General features: G+C 40.8%; 1 protein-coding gene across 1 annotated transcript in view; it reads left to right on the forward strand.

Moving 5' to 3' along the window:
* Positions 1 to 12,452, forward strand: part of CNTNAP2 (contactin associated protein 2) — a 634,054-nt gene that overhangs the window by 600,285 nt on the left and 21,317 nt on the right. Inside the window, exon 22 of the mRNA XM_052697656.1 lies at positions 10,215 to 10,445. Coding sequence (XP_052553616.1) covers positions 10,215 to 10,445 — 231 coding nt within the window. The remainder of the gene's footprint in view (positions 1 to 10,214; positions 10,446 to 12,452) is intronic.

Below are 12,452 nucleotides of genomic sequence, written 5' to 3' on the forward strand. Positions count from 1 at the left end.
GGCCAGCTGGAAGTGTAGAGTTTACTCCATCATATGAGGTAGAAACGTGGTTGCAAAGTTAATGCTTGTGTGTTATCGGCGCCTGTTCTTCCATCATCCTACCACACAGCCTTTTTTGTCAAAATGTGTATGCCACCTATTGTCATTAACTCTCAAGTGAGGCTGCTGATGAGTATATATCATAGAAAGTCCAAAATATGCATACTGAGGGTGCCTAACTTTATATTCTACATCAGATCTAAAAAGCAATAAGGTTAAACCATACATGTTATATCTGAGATTGGCAGGACTGGGACAGGAAGTGTTCTTCCTTACTTTCTGGAGAGGAATTTGTTGGCTGGCAATTTTCCACCGACAGTATCAAAGCACATCTATTTCTCTCATCCCTGATGTATTTTATAGAACTGGGGAAAAACACAAGCGTGGTGCAAGACTTTTGACATTTCATTCTCTACGGACTCGTGGGTCCCCCTGCCCAGAGTAAGGGAGGATCTTCTGCCCAGCTCGGACGCTGTAACTGGAATGCCTGAAGGCTGAAATCTCACCTGACCTTCTGAGCTACCAAACGCAGTGGTGATCTTGAGGGGTGGAGGTCTGCTATGCTTTCTGCAATGCGAGAAGTTGAGATGCCCAATAAACCGAGTCGCAGCCTTATAATGAACTGAAAGAGGTCATTTGTCACAGAGTGAGTATTGCAACGGTGGAACCAAGTGCCATGAGATGTCATGGAGACCAAAACGTTAATGGCTTCCAAAAACACTGGGTGTGTTCATGGAAGACGATTTTGCCAGTAACTGGAAATAAAATGCCAGGTGCAGCCTTCATCTCTGCACTGTTTGAGGCATATGTTTATGGAAATCCAGAAGGTTGTGCTGGGTGGATCATCATACCTGTTCCATCCTGTTGTGCGGCTCCTGGATCATCCAATGTCAATGACATTTTATTACAAGACAATTAATTAGGTATCTCACTGGTCTGATTTAACGTGGCTGTGACATTTTTGTGATAATTTGACATTGCACACTGAACAGCAACAGTTTTCAGGAGTGAATTTATTCCATAAAAGTGTGCTTCAGCAGAGGAAACACAACCCATTTCATGTGTGGATAAATATAACAAAGAAAAGAAGCAAGAGCTTTTCTTACATAAACCCCATCACTCACATAATAGAGGCTGTTCAAATATGACTTACTCAGCTTCAAATTGTGTGGCATACAGTTCTAGAAAAAATGCATATAAGAAATTGTTGCTAAAAAAAAAAAAAAGTTCATTTTTTTCTACACTGTCTTAAAGTGTGTTTCCAATTGTTAAAATAAATGGTGCCTTTCAGTAGTACGCACAGATTATTACTGTTTGTACAAAAGAAGGATGTTTTGATCCAGGAAAAAGAATAGATTCGAAATGAGAAAGTAAAACAAACAGAATCAAACTTGGGAAGAAAAAGGATCTGCTAAGGTCCAGTATTCATGTCCTTGATGGCATCTTGCTTTTCATTTTCTTGCCAGTCCATGCTTTGATTACTAAAACAAATTTCCACAACTGAGAAAGATCGTTGCTTGTCCATGATGTACAAGTGTGGTTACCCCCTGAAAAATATATCATCGCTGAAAAAACTTTATTTGTGTCCTACATTGCATCGAAGTCCAACATTGTAGGTGCAATAGCCACAGATTTCTATTAAATAAATAAGAAAAAATTGTGTGGGACAAATGAAGAGGTTTTCACTTGGCGATACTGGAGTCCACTACTAATAGAGTTTATGTGATTTCTTGACAAAAAGATTGCAGAGCTGTATATTTTTTTGATGTTTTTTTTTTTTTTTTTTTTGTTTTTTTTAAATTTTAAAGAAAACAGCAAGTTAATATAAGGCATACATGGTAAAGGAATACAAACCATCTCATTTAAAGGTCTCGTCTGAGTTTTAGATGCACACCATGAATCTTCTCCAGATGGTTATTCTTGCTTTCTCTCCATCTACAGACAGAATAATGAAATAAAAAAGGGAGGCAGAAGGTGAGAGGAAAAATTTCAGCCTGCCTACACTTTGATGACGCTGCATTTTTATAAAGACATTTGGAGCTGGTTACACAGAAGATTAAGTGTAGTCTGAGGACATTTATGGAAGTGATACAAGGGTACCACTGAAACTACATAGTAACAATCAGATTGAAATTATAGTGTTTTATTATAATTTTAACAAACACACGAGATTTTTTGGCCAAAAATGTAGATGCACATTACTTTTGACTCCACATTGCAAGAATCTAATTCGATTATTTGTTTATTTTCTGCCTTGAGAGGAATTTGCTGAGTTATGATACATCTCGCCTCCATAAGACATAAAAGCACACTTAGAGAAACTATGTGAATGAAACTTCGTATTTCTTTTGCATTCTAATGCCACCTCAATGTATTTATGTTACATTCTTCTCTAATGTTGTGAAAGATGCTGTCTGTATAATTCATTTTGAGCTTTGATTGGAATGAATTTTTAAATGTGCCGAAATACTTTGTCCTGGTCAGTTTTGAGGATTGTTTTTTTTCTTAAATCAAACATATTTTTGATATTGATATAAAAAATGATGAAGATTACTCACTTTTTCAGGGATTTTTTTGTTTTGGTTTGGTTTTATTGCTTTTATTAAGAAGCTTCTCAGCTATGTAATTACTTCTTCCCTATCATCCACTTCCACATGCTATTTAGAGCCTGTGTGCTGAGAAATGTAGATGTTATTGTTGAGAATGCAAAACACCTAGTCTGGTCCTCTCTGCTGCTTTCCACCCGTGATCCCACTGCTCCTGCATCACGTGGAGAGCATAGAGGATGAGGTAGGAAAAAAACAAGAAACAATCATTGATCTTGAAGCTAACCATGAGATCCTTCGTCAGCAGTTTTACCTTGGGAACTGCTGATTTCTACATCTTGGGTTAAATGTATTCTGAGCACTTCGCTTGTCAGACAAATGATTTCCATTATCCCTCAGCAGGGTTTGCAGTTGAAATGCGTGGTACAGCCTGGCTGAACAATGTCTGTGTTCCATTCTGTCATTTCAGGCTATAGTCTAGGCCAACCTAGGTGTCCAACCTTTTGGCTTGACTGGACCGCATTTTAATGAATAGAAATTGTCTTGGGCCTTATATATGTAAGTCATTCCAGAAGTAATGCCTCCTATTTATTTCCAAGGAAACGACCACAGATACAAAGAGCACAATATCACTATTTGATAGAGAAAATTCTTAGCTACAAAACACTATTTTTTGACACAGTCATCACCATTAGCTATGCATTTTCAACAGCAGTGAGCAAGAGCCTGCATGCCACACTCATAAAAATCTGGCCTACTGTCTCCACTGCTGAAAAATACCACCTAGCAGTTTACAGTGCTCACAGTTACTATTTGATCTCAAAAACAATTAAGAAAGCATCGGTGAATGTCAGTGGGTGCAATTTTTCCCACATGGAGGAATTCAATGACACGACTTGGTCATGACAGACAAGATCAGATTTTTTAGTTGAGTAGTTGAATGCAACTCTATATTTGAAACTTTTTAGGTTGTGTGCTTATATCAACTGAAAATGATCTCATGGATATAAATTGATGGGATACTTATTGATTGATTGATTGATTTTTTCAGTCCAAGGTGTGGAGTGTGATTGACACACCCAAATGATGGGATGCTATCTGGAGAGACCGAGACAGGCTTGATCAATGAGCCCAGAAGACCCTCATGGGGTTCAACAAATCAAAGTGCCAGGCCTTGCACCTGGATTGAGACAACCCTCACTACCAGTACAAGCTGGGGGATGAAAGGGTTGAGAACAGCCCTGCCAAAAAGGACTTGGGGGTACTGGTGGATGGGAAGCTGGACATGAGCCAGCAAAGTGCCCTCATAGCCCAGAAAGCCAACCATATCCTGAGCTTCTTCAAAAGAAGCAAGGCCAGCAGGTCAAGGGAGGTGATCCTGCTCCTCTATTCTGTGCTGGTGAGGCCTCCCTGGAGCACTGTGTCTGGATGAGGAGTCCTCATTTCAGGAGAGGCAATAGGCGTATAGGAGTGCATCCAGAGGACGGCCACAAAAATGATCCAAGGGATGGGACACGTTCCCTGTGACGATGGGCTGAGAGAGCTGGGGCTGTTCAGCTTGGAGAAGAGAAGGCTCCAGGGGAACCTGTGAGCGGCCTTTCTGTATTTAGGGGGGACATACTCTCTAGCAGAGTCTGTGGTGATAGGCGAAAGGGTTTCAGACTTAAAGGGGAAAGATTTAGGTTGGGTATAAGGAAAACTGATAAGGAAAGCTGAGCAGTCGGCGCGTGGCCGGGGCTGCTCCGTGGGGAAGAGCTGCCTTTAAATCACAGACAGGGGGTGGGATGCATTGCGAGCTCGGACATGTTTGGTCTAGGTGAATGCCTATTGCTTTTAGCTGTCCATACAAACAAAACTCCTGCTTTAAACAACGGTCTAAGCTTTTTGCCTCCCGTACCAGAGGAAAATAATTAGATATCCAAATGAGAAATAAAATGTTGCGCAAATGCATGCAGTGACTATATGTGGCATTGGTTGTGAAGTGTAATGTATGGAGAGGTCCCTTTTCCCCTGGAACTGCTATGGGCTTTGGTCTCACTGATACAGAGAGCCCTCTGACCTCCTGTTGGGGTTGTGACCCAGATGAACACTTCTCAGATCTCTCCAGAGAGTAAACATTTGACAGTGTCATTCTTCGGCTTTGCAGTGGCCTCTAGAAATGTGAAATATCTTCTCTTTTGCCATGATTTTCCATTGTTCCATTGCCCTTGGGAGGGTTTTATGTTTTAATAATAGAAATGTACAATACAAACTGTACCTCTGTCAGTGACATTTTGGAAGCCATGAGAAGTTTGTGGGATGTTTTAAAAAAAATGTATTTTCACATTTAAAAGCATTGCTTTCTTTACTTAGATTTCAAAGTATATTAAGGGACACATACTGCCATCCCAATTAGAGGGTAGGGGGCATGCTCTATGCCCTGCTAAGAGAGGAGGAGAATCTGAGGTGAGTATCTGAAGTAGCTGAGTTAAGGTTACACAGTAGGTCAGCAGCAGTTCTTCCCTTGAAAGTGATGCTCTGGGCTGGCCTTAATGTTGTGGGATTTTTGACAATGCAAATACAAAGGCCTTGCAGGATCAGTTCGTTCTTTATTTTTATTTCTTTATTTGTTTCACTAAAAGGCAGTGAACATAACAGCTGTTGGATCCACAGGGAATTATAAAATGGAAAACTGCAGGAAAGCAAAGTATGCAATCTTGGAACGTTCAATAACTAATATAGGTGCAGAATAGCAGGGAAAAGTGCAACTTGTTCTCAAAACATCTTTCTTAGTGGCGATACAAAATCGTTCTTCTGTCAAATAATGTCCTGGTTGTCTTGGTTTTATTAGGAGTGCTTTTTTTTTTTTTTTAATTGAAGAACTGCAGGCCAGTGTCAGTCTTAATTATTTCTGTAATAATTAAACTTTGGTTGGCATATGTTTCAAATTAGTGATTTACAGTGCAGTTTCATTGTGCAGTGACCTTAAAGGCATGGCTCTGTTTTGGAGCTGCTCCAGAGTCGTCCAACAGCACAACTCCCCACCCTTCTTTCCCTCCTCTGATGTTATGTGGTTTTTTGCTTGGTTCAATCATTTTAGGCGCATGCTCAAAGCATCAGGAACATTTTTGAAGGAAATGGCTTTAGTTTTAGAATTGTGGCACACAAGATGTAGCAGTATTTGTGATGTTTTTTTAGCTATAATATCAATTTTTACAACATTTCACCAGCTTAGAACAGTGGAAGGTAGTTGCATTGTCCTTTCAACAATGTGACTGTCATCTTCTTTTTTATTTTCTCTCTCCTTTCTTACAGGAGAAAAATGAATTTTAGTCATAACAACAAAAGTATATTTAATTATATAATTGGGGCACTCTCCAGAGGTTGGGCTTACGGGAGGCTAAAATAGTCAGGGAGGTGAAGCCAAGAAAACCAACACAGTAACTAGACATGCCAATGAGCTGTGTCAAGCAGGTATTCCCTTTATTACAACTCTGGGTGAATGGGGGATCTCTCCACCGAGGGAAGCAGCAACTACATATTTAAAGTGTGTACACATTTGTTACATACCAAGGACAGAGGCAGAAATTCCAAGAAATAATTAACATACTGTCCCACCCTTTCAGGCGTGTGCTCTAATAGTGTGGTGGGGGTCTCTGATGGCTATGGGTCAAAGGCTAGCAATTAATCATCCTCATCCAGCCCTTTAAGAGGGGGTAGCACGAACCGGCTCTCACTGGTGTTGTGATGAGCTCTTTTGATGTCTTATCTTCAACAACAGGACATCTATTCTACTTTCTTATCTGTACTTGACAAGTTTCACGGCTTCCACATTTTGCTCTTGTGCTTACATTTTGGAAGCCTCCAGTCCTTCAGCTTTTATCCTCTCAAGCTATGCAAAAGGCTTTTCTCATAACATGGAAAAGCTGTTCTCATGATTCAGAGGCAAAGTATAATGGCCTTCTCATCCAGAATCTAGGAAGAAAACTCTTAACTCCAGTGTGGTGCTAGAAAGTGGCATTCCTTTATTCCTCATGATATATATCAGGCGACTTGACAAGCAAGTGCGCTCTTTCAGAGTTCAGGTTCTACATTTAAACAGTTAAGACATACATATGTAGTACTTGGTACTACATATTCATTCTTTTTTCAAGGATTCATAACTTTCAGTCATTTTCCCCCAATTTGGGTAATTTCCGTTGCTTATTAGGCCCCAGTGAGCAGCTATTAAAACAATATATGTGGAATCCAAGGAAGATGTCCTTGCACCTACTGGGTGCAAAAGGTACAAGTATTGTATTATGACTCCTGTGCTTCTTGTGAGGCAAAATCATTGAGGCAAAGGATGAAAGTATTCTATTATGTCCCCAGTGCAAAATTATTGAGAAAAACAAGACTATTCACTGAAGTGGAGAAAACCCATCAAAGTAACTTGACCCACCAGTGAGTTATGTATGTCAGGCAGGTCTTCCCTTTATTACAGCTCTGGGTGCAGGGGGGATCACTCCGCCAAACACGCACACCAAAGGAACCAGTAGTTGCAGATATAACAGCTTAGGTCAAGCATATTCATTACACTCTGAGAGAGTCCTAGAATTAGCAGATTGTTCCACCCCTTCTCCAGACATGCATAGTATGTCTCTGTGGTCCTTTCAGTGGTCTTTGGCGCCCCCCGTGGTGGTTGGAGATGAAGATCTCGATGTCTTCCTCACACTCAACTCTTAACCTTATTACAGTTGAGGGCTCAGAACAGATTTTGTCTAGTGTCCAACTTTTCAGTTCTGCATCTTTGCTTGCAAAACAGGGTGAGTTGCTTAGCCACAAAGTTTGTTCTTACAGTGTATATAGTGATCCCACGTCATCACCCAGTAAAGTTGAAATGGAAAGTTTTAGAACTACTACTCGTTACTTTTGCTGAACTAATACATTTGTTCTTAAACTAATGTATTAATCCCTATTGCTAAACAAACTGACCCGAAGCAGCCTAACATTAGAGTATCAGTGTGCAGAACCCCAAGGGATGTGCACACAGGAGTATGTTCACAGAGAACTCAATCCATCTTGTTATGGCATTGATGTGTGAGTTGGTTGTAAGTTACTTGATACGACTTGCACAACTATCATTTGTCTTAAATAAAAATGCAGGTCATCAGTATGGTGTCTTGTCAGGTGCTTTTTGTTTTTTTTTCTTCTTCAACTCTTTTACCCTTTTCTTCTTTTTCTTTAACCCTGGAGAAAACAAGGCTGCGGGGTGACCTCATTGCAGCCTTTTAGTACCTAAAGGAAGCCTACAGAGGGGAGGGGAATCAACTCTTGGAAAGGGTAGATAACAGCAGGACAAGGGGAAATGGTTTTAAGTTGAGGGAGGGGAGATTGAGGTTGGATGTCAGGGGGAAATTCTTTACCCAGAGAGTGGTGAGGTGCTGGAACAGCTGCCCAGAGAGGTTGTGGATGCCCCGTCCATCCCTGGAGGTGTTCAAGACCAGGTTGGATGGGGCCTTGGGCAACCTGGTTTAGCATTAAACATGGAGGCTGGTGGCCCTGCATGTGGCAGGGGGTTGGAGATTCATGATCCTTGAGGTCCCTTCCAACCCTGGCCATTCTGTGATTCTGTGATTTTAGCATCTAGTGTCCATTGGTTATTATTCACAGAGTATAGAGAAGAATGGTTCTGAAGCCACTAAATTAGATCAGTCATAGGTATGGATTTTTGCTCTTGTCATTCAAGATCGTACATGCGAGGCAAATGCTACACAAAGTTCCACTGACTCTATAAAAATATGAATAAAAGATAACCAATAGACAGCTATTGAGAGGTTACCATGTTTACCAAGAATGTTATCTTTTAACTGTTATATTGTAAAGATTATTCAACGTTACAGCCAGTCACTGAAAATATCATAAATACTATTCTGAAGTAGGAGATGGTAAATATTGTCATCAGGTGTGAGTCTTTTTTGATAGATGTGGAATGAATTAGCGTGCATGAATTCTGATTTTTGTACAAGTTTTCTCCTAAGTATGGAAAATTTTCTTAACGCCACATTTTTGAAGAAGGTGATGTTAATTGTTCAGTCAGGTTACTTTCTTAAGGGATGGTTGGATATAAGACTGACGTGACATACAATTATGTTAATGGATTTCAGCTAGTTTCTAGCCAAGCCTGAGCATGTTTCTGCTTTCCCACATGTAACAGCCAGTGCTCACTGACAATTTGTGAAACATGGCTGTAATATTGATACAAGCTAGATAAGCACCAGCAGAGAGGAGGATGTTCCCAAGTGAGAAGGGAAAAGGAAAATGGAAGAGATAGAATGAATCAATTCTTGTAGTAAGGACCACATAAGGAGCTAATGCATCTACTAATTATCAGATTTTGTGACTCAGTTTTTGTCACTTCTTTTACCAATGTTAGTTGTGGCATTAAATGTTTCGTGTTTGTCATTCTAAATTGGTTGCCAAGACTGAAAAGGTACAATTTAAGTCTGTGTGAAAATCAGTAAGTTGCTTTAAATGTGCGTAAGATTTGTCTAGTTTCCACCAGCTGTCCAATAATTCATGTGCAATGTGTGAACCACCCCAAAAATTCCAGCTTGAAAATACTCTGGTTTATAGCTTTGGAACTCCTTGTACATATCTATGATGCAAAACCCTTAGTACTTGTAGAAATAGAACTGTTACATATTGCATGGCAGTTTTTAGCATGCATAGTCAGCAGACCTTGTGTCATGTAGGTTATAATTGGGCCTAGTTTGGTTTGAGCTGAGCACAAACTAATCAAAAAGGTTTGAAATGCATTTTCTACTCCCTTTGTCTAGTTTTTGTTTTGTTTTATGTTTAGTAGCACAGAAACCTAGATGTGCTTTACTTCCTAGTTCTTCCCCTGGCTTTTATACTAAAAAAATCTTTTGCACTTTTTCTCACTCTTCTCTCAGTAGAACCATTTGTCTCAGGTCTTTTTTTTCTTTTTTTTTTATAACATAATCTTGCATTATATGTTGTTTGGTTTTGTTTTGTTTTGTTTTCTAGTAACATCACTCTTTAAACACTTAGCATGACTCCTATCTGAAGAAGTGGCCTTTGAGCAACGTCGGGCTGCTTCATGTTTTCTGTCCTGGTGTACCATGCTATGTTGCTCAACTTGTCATCTGAAATCTGATCTCTGAGATGAAATGGGAGGGAAAAAGAGTGAATTGCAATGGAGTTTGAATGCTAATGGCACAAGTGTGTGCAATGGTTCTGTTGACAAGGTTCTCACCAACCAAGGCAGACTGGGGGGCAAGGACCTGGAGTGAATGAAGAAGATTTGAGGAGGCATTCCAGCCACAATTATCCCTGTAACTTCTCTTTCATCACCCCTTAGAGAAGAGGGTTTTTTCCTGGTCTTTTGTTTGCCGATGACTCCTTCTCCCCAGCCTTTCATTTTAATAATATCATACCAAAACCATGTCTCAACAAGGTTTGAGGATTTCTTGCTTTATTCTGTAACAAAATGGAAAGAAATCTGACAGGGTCTTAAACATTCTTAGTCTCCTGAAACGGAGACTTTGGAACTGAGCTAACTGAGCTCTGGAAACTGAGAGCTACGATCGTGCTTTGCAAAGCAGTGAATTGTTTTGTTATATCTTTCTGTTTCTTGATTTCCTGTAGAAATTGGGAAGATCGACCAAGATATCTATAAATACAACACACCAGGATTCACTGGTTGCCTATCAAGAGTACAGTTCAACCAGATTGCTCCCCTCAAAGCAGCTTTGAGATCTACCAATACCTCCTCTCACGTTCACATTCAAGGAGAACTGGTGGAATCCAACTGTGGAGCATCGCCACTGACGATCCCACCAATGTCGGCTGCAACTGACCCGTGGCACTTAGATTCAGGTAAACTGGGCCTCATTCCATGTTGAGTCAGCTGAGCAGTTGAGAGAAAAAAATTATCTTTTTCTTTTTTCTTTCTTCCTTCTTTTTTCTTTTTTCCTTTTGTTGTTGCTTATGTTTTGTTGGCTTTTTTTCACATTTGTGAAGGAACATAATGCTGCTGTGGTAGTACTTTGTAGTGTTGGGTATGTAATAAGCAAGACATTGGTAGTATGTGTGGATAAAGCATGGTAGTATGTATTCTGTTGAATTGCTAATAAGTATATTGTAGTCAGCTTCATACCAAAAAAAATGTAATTATAGACATAAATGTATTTAAAAAGCGCTGATTTGTATTCTGAAATGTCTGCTTTTCTTAGGCCATGTTTAATGGGAAATCTTATCAGTCATTACTGCGTTCTCTTATGCAAAAAATGCTAGAAAGCCAAAACAATTTTCTTATCTCAGCAATCTTATTCTGCTTTGTGTTTGACAGTCTTTGGAAGAATATACTGTGTCTGACTTAAGAGGATTGGATTTTTTCTTCTTGCTGCCTGGGTGTTAGATATATAGCTTAGGAAAAAAAAAAAAAAAAAAAAAAAGTCAGCTCCTTTTAAATTTGCATTCATGTTTACATTGATACGTGTCATATTTTGGCCTCTGATTTCTGATTCTGATTTCATTTTTTTCTAGTTTCACTGATTTCATTTATTAACATAAATTAGAATCTGTCCTGGCAAGTTGATGGCTTCACAGTGCTATAAAATTGTGAGAGGAAAAACGGGGACTGTAATGATTTTGGCACCGAATAGTCCTATTATGTTTGAGAATTCATTTGTCTCTGTCAGTTTTGGTATGCAAGAGAAGCGTGTGCCAAGGTCATACCTTTGTCATTGTTTTTCAAAACCTCAAACAATTCCTTCCAGCCCTTCCTTTTGGCTCTTCTTAAGTAGAAAGGTAGGGCAGAGGTTAGTAAGAAGCAGAAGAACTTCTTCTGGAGCTGAAGCTCCCAAATACAGATACTTCTTGATCTAAATTCCCTTCATGCCATCAAGCCTTTTTTACCAAGATTTTATTGCATCTCTTCACTGTTCATGACATGCAATCTCCTATCACAGGATCACAGAATCACAGAATGGCCAGGGTTGGAAGGGACCTCAAGGATCACGAAGCTCCAACCCCCCTGTGCCATGCAGGGCCACCAACTTCCCCATTTCATAGCAGCCCAGGCTGCCCAGGGCCCCATCCAACCTGGCCTTGAACACCTCCAGGGATGGACGGGGCATCACAGCCTCTCTGGGCAGCTGCTCCAGCACCTCACCATTCTCTCTCTAAAGAACTTCCCCCTGACATCCAACCATCCAGGCCCCATCTTTGCAGCCCTCGTTTGGGCACTGATAGTTTTGTGTCCTTTTTACACTGTGACACCCAAAGCTGCACCCAGTGCTCAAGGTAAGGCTGCACCAGTGCAGAACAGAGCAGGGCAAATCACTTCCTTTGATGGCTAGCAATGTTGCACTTGATGCACCCCGGTATATGTTAGCCTTCCTGGCTGCCTGGGCACACTGTTCAACTTGCTGTCAACCAAGACCCTCTTCAGCAGGGCACCTCGTCACTCTCATAGTAACGAACTTCCGCCTGACATCCAACCTCAATCTTCCCTCCCTCAGCTTAAAACCATTTCCCCTTGTCCTGCAGTTATCAACCCTTTCCACGACTTGATTCCCCTCCTGTTTGTAGGCTCCCTTTAGGTACTGCAGGCTGCAATGAGGTCACCCCACAGCCTTGTTTTCTCCAGGCTGAACAAGCCCAGCTCCTTCAGCCTGTCTATGTAGGGGAGATGCTCCGGCCCTTGACCATCTCTGTGGCCATCCTCTCCAACAGCTCTCTGTCTTGTCCTGGAGGCTCCAGACCTGGACGCAGTGCTGCAGATGGGGCCTCACAAGAGCAGAGCAGAGGGGGACAATCACCTCCCTGTCCCTGCTGGACACCCCTCTCCTGATGCAGCCCAGGATACCATTTGCTTTCTGA

The sequence above is a fragment of the Tympanuchus pallidicinctus genome, unplaced genomic scaffold (genome assembly GCF_026119805.1).
Source record: "Tympanuchus pallidicinctus isolate F22 unplaced genomic scaffold, pur_lepc_1.0 scaffold31, whole genome shotgun sequence".
In the NCBI taxonomy this organism is placed as follows: Eukaryota; Metazoa; Chordata; class Aves; order Galliformes; family Phasianidae; genus Tympanuchus; species Tympanuchus pallidicinctus.